General features: G+C 45.9%; 1 protein-coding gene across 1 annotated transcript; it reads left to right on the forward strand.

The window, feature by feature from the left end:
- Nucleotides 1-2524: 2524 nt before the first annotated feature.
- Nucleotides 2525-8413, forward strand: npy8ar (neuropeptide Y receptor Y8a). The gene is made up of 4 exons (XM_087844416.1): nucleotides 2525-3139; nucleotides 4554-4795; nucleotides 6946-7092; nucleotides 7291-8413. The coding sequence occupies exons 1-4, from the start codon at nucleotides 2831-2833 to the stop codon at nucleotides 7739-7741; spliced, it is 1149 nt and encodes a 382-aa protein (XP_087700542.1). The 5' UTR covers nucleotides 2525-2830; the 3' UTR covers nucleotides 7742-8413.
- Nucleotides 8414-9515: the final 1102 nt, after the last annotated feature.

The raw sequence follows: 9515 nt of genomic DNA on the forward strand, positions 1-9515 counted from the left end.
GACAAAATAAAGATTTTCTCTATTTCTGTCAAACCACAGCTGTAGCTGGTTTTGGACACATGTAGTAGCATACCAGCTGAGCAGACACTGGGTGGAGTCAAGTTGAGACATTGCAAAATTCATTGTTGGTACATTAACAGTAACCTTGTCGGGTTTTCTGATAATCTCCTGCATGAAATCTGCAGAGACCTGTGGGCACTGTCTTTGCCGAACTGACATCCAGCAGATGTCAGAGGAACTGATTGATCTGGGTTGCACCTTTTGGATGTTTTCAGCTCTTGGGTCTCTGTTGGGCTTTTCTAAATGACCAACTACATTTTGCAGCCGGACGAGTCGCCCCCTGCTGGCCATTAGACAGAATGAAGGAACACCTGCCTTGAGACAGGTGAATAATGACCGACAGAAGATTTGTTCTCAGGCGATGATGTAATAAACATGCCATGTTTTGTTTTTCTGCACAGCAGAGGAAACGCATTGTTTCCAGATGTTACTGGTGTTGTTGTCTCGTCAACATCTGTCAAGCTGCTGTCCTGTGTTGGAGCTTTACGTGTGCATATTTTAAAAGCTGTGGATCTCTGAGTGTTCTTGTGCAGGAGCGAGGGAGCAGCAAATACGGAGCTGTGTGATGGCTGCTATGACAAGCGGGTGGCTGCTGCGAGTGAGTCAGAGCGTGGCTGTGCACAAACACCTGTGAGTGTGTCTCATTTGGTGACAGCTCAGTCCCTCGAGGCTGATGAAGGCTGTCAGTGGAGAGCGAAATGAAAGAGTGGGCGAGGCAGACAGCTGATGGTGTCGATGTGCATGTGATCAGAGGACGCGCTCCGCCTGCAGCAGCTGATGCTCTAAAAGCTGCATCTTAATTAAACCGTTAAGTCAGCACGTAACAGATAAGTGAGAACACGGATCGTTAAAACGATAGTGAGTGTGGGTGTGTGTATAGTTTGTGTGCACATGTGTAAGAACATTACATATATCATACATGACAGTTCAAACTCTGATATTCTTTAAAACCACAGAGGGCTACAGCGTATCAGCAGCTGATCTCAGCTTATCGTTGTTAGCATCAGAACCTTTCTAGACTCCCTGCTCTCGAGCTGCTCCGGAATGAGGGGGGCTTTGAGGAGCTGCAGAACAGAGCGGATCATCACTGTTTTCTGTCATCTGATCAGTATCTCTGAAATTAGAAATATCCTGTCTCAGATTGACACTGAAAAAGTAGTTCATGCATTTATTACTTCTAGGCTAGACTACTATGATTCGTTATTATCAGGATGTCCAAACAACTCGCTGAAAATCCTTCAGTTAATCCAAAATGCTGCAGCAAGAGTCCTGACAGGGACTAGAAAGAGAGAGCAGATTTCTCCTATACTGTCTTCCCTTCATTGGCTCCCTGTTAAATCGAGAATTGAATTTAAAATCCTGCTCCTCACATACAAGAATAATCAATAAATAATCAGGCCCCATCTTTTCTTAAAGACCTTATAGTACTGTATCACCACATTAGAGCACTTTACTTGCAGACTGTTAGTTGTTGTTTCTAGAGTATTTAAAAGTAGAATGGAAGGCAGAGCCTTCAGCTTTCCAGCCCCTCTACTGTAGAACCAGCTTCTAGTTTGGATTCAGGAGACAGACAATATCTCTACTTTTAAAATTAGGCTTCAAAGTTTCTTATTTGCTAAAGCATATAGTTAGGGCTGTATCAGGTGACCCTGAGTCCTTTCCTTAGTTATGCTGTTATTGGCCGGTCAGCGCACATGGCTGCCCGTCCCTGAGACTGGTTTTGCCGGAGGGTTCTTCTTGTGATTTGATGCCATACAAATAAAACTGAATTAAATTAAATCGTTGCATGAGTTATGGTGAGAGCAAACTACAGTCTGACGATTTGGAAGGTCTGACTGTTGGAGAGCTGAGCTAGGATTTGGGTTTTTTTGCTACTTGTGCACATGGAGCGACTGTCGGGCTGTGAGGAGTGTTTTTAGGCTTCCTGTTTGAAGTGCAGCCCTCACGCTGCAACGTTTTAGCAAACGCCGACAGTCAGATAGTTGGAGAGTGGTTTTTCTGCCGAGTGTGTCCCAGTGAGCTGGGCTGCATAATGTGCCATTACACCCACACTGGCAGTGTACGCTAATGTATTAACAGACCTCTCTGTATTGAATCGTATCTGTTATTAATCTCTGTCTCTCTTCCACAGCATGTCTTTATCCTGTCTTCCTTCTCTCACCCCAACCGGTCGCAGCAGATGGCTGCCCCTCCCTGAGCCTGGTTCTGCCGGAGGTTTCTTCCTGTTAAAAGGGAGTTTTTCCTTCCCACTGTCGCCAAAGTGCTTGCTCATAGGGGGTCATATGATTGTTGGGCTTTTCTCTGTATCTATGAAGCGCCTTGAGGCGACTTTTGTTGTGATTTGGCGCTATATAAATAAAATTGAAATTGAAATTGAAATTGAAATTAACGAGTGTCTGGATGATGGAGTGCAGCTCAGCATGAGATAGCAGCATGTGCTGATGTATTCATTCACTCCTCCTCTTCTCCTTTCTCCTCCTCTGCCTGTCCGCTGAGAGCTCCTCATCTCCATCTTATTACTCGCTGCTGTTTTGTGTTCTTTGCAGAAAACGCTGCTGCAGAGCTGATCCCCGGGGAAAGAAACACAGGACGCCATATTTGACTCCATCATCCAAGTCCTCACAGCACGTAGCTGGGTGCTGTTCTCCTCCTCCTCCTCCTCTTCTTCCTCCTCGCCCCTCATTGTGTTCTGATCCTCTTTATTGTGGGAAGTTGAGTCTCCGCCGCTGGGTTGCCCGCTCCCTACTTCCTCCTCCTCTCCCTCCCTGCCATGTCCAACGACAGTGGCGTCCTCCACGTCTGGGAGGCCTCCGATTGGGCAGACACCTCTCAGTGCCCTCCCTCAGTAGGCGGGGCAACATTCCTCATCGTGGCGTACAGCGCTGTCATTGCCATCGGGTTGCTAGGCAACGCAGGTCTGGTGTTCATCATTGCCCGGCAACAGGAGTTGCGCAACGTCACCAACATCCTGATTGCCAACCTGTCGTGCTCCGACATCCTTATGTGCATCGTGTGCCTGCCCGTTACCGTCATCTACACGCTGATGGATCGTTGGGTGCTGGGGGAGGCCTTGTGCAAGGTCAGTGCGCCGCGCACGCTCACCGCTGCTGGGACAACAGCACTCACCAGTGTGCAATCATCACTTTTTCCTTCAAAAACAATAAAGAGACAACAGTGAGAAGCTGTCTGCAGGGCTGTGTTGTCAGCCTGAGCACAGTTTCACACCGAGCCTGCAGCTCCTTCCTCCTGGAGTCAGCTGCAGGAGTATCTGAAGGAGCTGCTCCACTTCAGGCAGCTTTAAAGGACTTGAATACCTGAATATTATCAGCTTCATTTATGGCACTAGATGCTTACTTTTACTAAGATAATCATTCTTTGTTGACATGGAGTTTCTAAGTTATGGTTGTTTCTTTTATTTTAACTAATGTAAGTGCTGCTAGCTTATGACTGCACTGCTGAACACAGGACGTGCTTTTAAAAGAGATTTTAAATCTCAAGTGTGTTTTTCCTGGTTAAATAAAAAATAAAACCATAACCTTCACATTGGCAGAACCTCACTCTGGGCCACCGGCCTGATAAGCTACCACTGAGGCACCTGAGACAGGACGGGTCCAGGCTCACTGGCCAGCACTTTCCAGTGACTTTCAAAATAAGAGTCATCCAGCATTGTCAGACAGATGTAAAATTAAAAAGGAGCCGGGGGGCCGTCCAGGTGCTGACTCTGCCCACCCTGAACATGGATTGCATACTCCTTTTATCCTCCAAAGTTGTGTTGATAAATGAAGACCGTTAGCTTTCCACTGCTTAGTGATGCAGATGAGTCAGGTACGCAGGTGAGACCAGAGGATGATACAATCCTGTGTTTGTTCTTCCTCTGGAAGCATGTCTGTGGGAGCAGAGGGATTAGTGGTGGTCTGCTCCACACAGGAACGTGATGCTTCTCAGTCTGAGTAACTGACCACCTGAAAGCCTGAGCAGCCTCAGCAGATAACAGATCGCTTTTAATTACAAGTCTGTGTCACCTCATTTAATAAAAATCTGGAATTAGACAGCAAACAGCAGCAACTCAGAGCCGCTGACGTTACAGATCTAGAAGTTCAGCAGCACCAGATCTGATGGAGCAGAGATGAAGAACAACGCTGACACGGAAGTGAGAGCCGTCCATGGCAGTGTTTCATGTGCCCAGCAGGCCGAGCAGCACTTTACCTGCAGACCAGGTACCGCCTGCCCTGCTCACCTGTAGGTGTGTTCATTCACATTTTAAAAGAGAAAAAAAACTTGCCTTCATTTGCTCACTGTGAGGTCATCATGAAGCTGTCAGCTGATGTAACAGAGGAAACTGAATACATTTGGATGAATGGATAAAAGTGTGATGTCACAGCGTGAAGGTGGAGCTGGTCATGACCATGTGTGAGGCCGCGCTCTCACAGTGTACCGCCAGCTTGATAACTTCACCTTCAGTTTGACCTCTGCTGTGTTTCGTGCCCGTCCAGGTGACGCCCTTTGTTCAGTGCATGTCGGTGACAGTGTCGGTCTTCTCCCTGGTGTTGATCGCTTTGGAGCGCCATCAGCTGATCCTCCATCCCACCGGCTGGTCCCCCGCCGCCGGACACTCCTATCTGGCTGTGGGGCTGACATGGCTGGTTGCCTGCTTCATTTCGCTGCCTTTCCTCTCCTTCAACATCCTCACCAATGACCCATTCCAGAACATCAGCCTCCCCGCCAACCCCTTCAGGTGAGATCTGGGATACAGGTGTTTCTTAGCTTCAGTCCAGAGATGCTGTTTCATTTTGAACTGGGGAGCGACCTGAGCTGAGCTATGAGGACACATAACTGATTTTCTCAAAGCTCAGAGTTCATTTTTATTCTTTGGAAATGTTCGGTATTTGTCACACAGCCCAAAACGCCTTGGGCTTGTTTTGCATTTAGCTAAAAGCAGCGTAGCCCTAAGAAGTTCAGCAGCAGAACTCATCAGGGGAATAAAGTCTGCTGCAGCACAAGAAATGAACCTGAACGTGTCTCAATCCGACCGTCTGGACATTAGCCTGTCAGAAATACTTAGGCTACGTTCACACTGCAGGTCTTAATACTCAATTCCGATTTTTTGATCAAGTACGATTTTTTTGTCTGCGTGTTCACACTACAAATAAAATGCGACAGCAAACGTGCTCTAGTGTGAACGCTCAAAGCGGCCCGCATGCGCAAAAGAAGACTTCACACACAACGCGCTCTGTTTAGACCCACAGCAAACAGTATTGTTTGACAGATGGCCGTTAATATAAAGACTTCGGACTTTACGTTTCCCAATTTTTGCTTTAAGTTATTTTGTTATTTACATAATAATGTAAATAACAAAATAATTATCCTTATTGCTGTTTAAGAGAGGAGCGGTGCTTCATGGGATAGTTGCAGATTTCTGTCAGAATCTGCAGATTATACAGTACAAATAAAATGTTCACGTTTCTCCAACGTTGTCTTCCCAACTGTTTCACTGACATCTACACCGGATGGCCAGGAAGCGTTCGCGATGTCTTCTTGGGCGCTTCTCCGGTGCGGATAATTGGCGTCTGTCTTGTGTCGTTGACGTAAAAGACGGATTTAATGCGACATGAACGTTCAAATAGTAGTCGCTTTCTAAAACATCGGATATGTATCAGATTCAGTACCACATACAAAAGTGACCCAGATCAGATTTGAAAATATCGGATTTGCGCCGTTCACACTGTCATACCATGATCGGATATGGGTCGCATAGGGTCAAAAAAATCGGATTTGATGCGCTTTCGCCTGCAGTGTGAACATAGCCTAAATGAACACTTTAAGAAAGACCTTTTATCCTCGGAGGTTCCTGTACCAACTGAAGTCTTTAGAACCGGTTCAGGGCCATCAGAGTCACTGAAGGAGGTGTTTATTTACAGTTCTGAATGTGTGGAAGAAGAAGGTCAGCATTTGTTGGAGTTTCTTTAAATTCTGCTCTGGTGCCTGGTGATAGAGACGCAGAGAGTGTTTCATCCACAGAGCCTGACGCTGTCTGAGACTTCAGGGTTCATATCTGGATGCTGAAGAGTTTGTATTTACTTCATTTAACAAGAAAACTGAAGATGCATTTCTGTTGGCTCAGACAGTCAGGGAACAGCACTGTATCTGCTTATCAGCACATCTAAAACCTGAAAACGTTAATGCAAGAAGGTGAGTGGATCTGCCGATTTCAGACTCTGATAACAGGACTGAGACAAAGACAGTTTTGCTCTAAGGTGAGAGTACGGAGTATGATTTAGATATGAAGGGACCTGGTTTTATTGATTCTGGTGTGCAGGCAGGTAAAAATTTAAAAAAAAGCCACTAATGTAGTACCAGTAAACCCCTGTACATCCTCAGTACATTCCCAAACATGTATGTTCCAGAGAAGCAAGCGGTTCATACGAAGTTCAGTCAACAAAATGAAAAAAGCCTCTTTTTCACAGCCTTCCTCTCATGAACCTCTGGGCAGTTTCATCTGTTAGTTTCCGATCTCTAAGTGAAAATTCTGTTACATATTTATACCTCTGAGATTAGCGCTGAATCCCAAGGAGGTGAAAATGCCATCAAACTTAGACTTAGACTTAGAGCACAATGACAATAGACTTATTGTCATTGTGCAATTTCTTGCACAGCGAAATTGGGTAAACTGCTGGGTCAGGAGTGAAGTAATGTTCAGAACTGTCACCAGAGGTTGGACACCAGCCTCAGTAAAGTTGTGCTCAGTGGGATATTACTTTGAGGCACAGATGTTTTGGGATATTGCTTAGTGCAGAAGTTACATGAGATCTTCAACTTCCTAAATCAGTGCTTCTAAAAGTTAAATAAGTGTTTCCGTTTTCATTATCCATGTCTGTCTTGTTTAAGGGATCATTTGATCTGTATGGAGCTGTGGCCGTCAGACAAGCATCGCCTAGCCTACACGACCTCGCTGCTTATCTTCCAGTACTGCCTGCCCCTTCTGCTGGTGCTCCTCTGCTACCTCCGGATCTTTCTACGCCTGAGACGTCGCAGGTCACACAGCTTTCCGTTCACTTACTCTGTGATAACTCGGTTCATCCACATCATCTTTAACTGTTCGTGTTATCGTGTCAGATTAGAGCTTTGTGTGGACACTGTGTGTGGTTACGCTGTGAGTTAATGCTTCTTGAGGTTTGCTGTGACATTTCCTGGTGGATTGTATGATGATGGATGTCATGCTGTGTTGTGCAGGGACATGCTGGAGCGCAGCAGGAGGACTCGAGGAGCCCAGAGGATAAACGTCATGCTGCTGGCCATCGTCATAGCCTTTGCTCTGTGCTGGCTGCCACTGAATGTCTTCAACACTCTGTTTGATTGGCACCACCAGGCCCTCCCAGACTGTCAGCACGACACAGTCTTCTCTGCCTGCCACCTGACGGCGATGGCCTCTACCTGCATTAACCCCATCGTTTACGGCTTCCTCAACAGCAACTTCCAGAGGGAGCTGAAGTTGACACTGCAACGCTGCCAGTGCGGCAACCGGGCTACAGAGAGCTACGAGAGCTTCCCTCTATCCACCGTGGGCAGTGAGGGCATGACCAAAGCAACGTCACTCAACAGGATGGGCTCGATGTGCATCCCCTCACCTAGACCTGAGATCGGTTCAGCAATACTCGCCAAGACATTACCAGCTGCCACCTAAAATCAAGGACTATGAGAACTGTCTTCTGACAGGTGGTTCATCAGCGGTTCACAGCTGGAGGCAGTGTGCTAACAGCTGTCTGGGATGACTGCGTAAGTCAAATGCTGCTTCATCTTGGCTTGGGTTCCATCACTTCACTGCCAGAGATAAATAGCTGATTTGACCTGTCACCAAATGTTTGGTGGCAAGAATGAATGAAGAGGCTGAACGATGCTGCTTTGAGTCCCGAACACGAGCAGGAATCCTTCTTTAGAGTAACTCTGCTGAGTGACAGAAGAGAGAGGAGGCAGGAGAGCTGGTAGCAGGGACTTTTCAGTAGGACACGCCCCTTAGTTACTATAACTAGGGCTATTAGTTTTAGCTTTTCTCGAATGTTGTTTGAGTGCTGCAACCAGCCATTCTACAGCATTTCAAAATGGCAACATTCTAATGACATTCTAGTGTCATAGACACAGTGGTGGGTTCTGTTGGTCAGTCTGTTGGTTGGACAGTCTGTCCACCAACAGACTGACCGACAGAACAAACAGCTAACCAAAAGACCATACAACCAACAGACTATAACAGACCAGCTGACTAAAAGACCATACAACCAACAGACTATAACAGACCAGCTGACTAAAAGACCATACAACCAACAGACTAACAGACCAGCTGACCAAAAGACCATACAACCAACAGACTATAACAGACCAGCTGACTAAAAGATCATACAACCAACAGACTAACAGACCAGCTGACCAAAAGACCATACAACCAACAGACTATAACAGACCAGCTGACTAAAAGATCATACAACCAACAGACTAACAGACCAGCTGACCAAAAGATCATACAACCAACAGACCAACTGATGGACGGAGCAGCTGACCCACAGACCATCCACCCAACAGACCGAACAACAGACCGAAAAGCTGACCCACAGACGGTCCAACCAACAGATGGACTGACCAACAGACCGACTAGCTGATCAAAAGATCGTCCAACCAAAGACTTTGGTGTTGAGAAAACTGAAATCAGCTCACCTAACAGAGCGTCAGCAGCTGCAGCGCCATATTTTCTTCACATTTTTCTACAGACAGAACCAGTGGCCCCTCCCACTCTGCAATGAAGCAGGGGATGTTGGTGGAAGCAGGTTACACTGCTTTGAAGTTTTTTTGTGCAAAGAGCTCAGCAGGAGCACAGACTGTTACTGCTGCTGAAAAATGTACTGAAGGAAACTAACAAAATCAAGTTTAAAAAATGGCTGTCTCTGCCAACATCTACTGCCAAAAGTCTTTTGCAGTTCTTCAGTTTACTTTCAGACACAAGCAAACTATTTAGTGTTGCACACAGGTGTTGATTTTATGAGATGAAATGACGACTGTGACTGACAGTTGTATAAAATCACCTAGCAATCGGGTTAACATTTGAGACTGTTTTTAAGTAGCTAAGTAAAAGCTGTAAAAGTTAGTAGTAGGTCCCGGGTAAAGTGTCAGCATCTTGAACAGCATAGAAATAAAACCAGAGCTCTGTCACAGTGTAGCTGCCAAGCATGCCAGTGTTACAGGCTGTTTTAAAGCAGTTAAAGTAGATCTGTCCTGTTCTCTCTTATTGTCTGTCACATATATCCTTTTCATTTTAAACATTACCAAAATTTCAAATATTGTGCTCAGAGTATGTAGAAATAATCACTGAGGCTGTGCACAGCTCTAAATTAATTTAATCTTTTTTCTCTGTTCTTGGAACTGTATTTGATGCCACAGACAGAGACAATGTCCTTGAATGGTCATCTCAT

The sequence above is a fragment of the Neolamprologus brichardi genome, chromosome 7, assembly GCF_056152115.1.
Source record: "Neolamprologus brichardi isolate AB-2024 chromosome 7, ASM5615211v1, whole genome shotgun sequence".
Taxonomy (NCBI): Eukaryota; Metazoa; Chordata; class Actinopteri; order Cichliformes; family Cichlidae; genus Neolamprologus; species Neolamprologus brichardi.

Excerpts from the sequence above, each read along its gene's own strand:
- npy8ar (XM_087844416.1), top strand. The coding sequence starts at position 2,831 with ATGTCCAACGACAGTGGCGTCCTCCACGTCTGGGAGGCCTCCGATTGG. Across the intron at positions 3,140-4,553 it reads TGGGGGAGGCCTTGTGCAAG|GTGACGCCCTTTGTTCAGTG; the intron begins GTCAGTGCGCCG and ends GTGCCCGTCCAG. Across the intron at positions 7,093-7,290 it reads CTACGCCTGAGACGTCGCAG|GGACATGCTGGAGCGCAGCA; the intron begins GTCACACAGCTT and ends TGTGTTGTGCAG.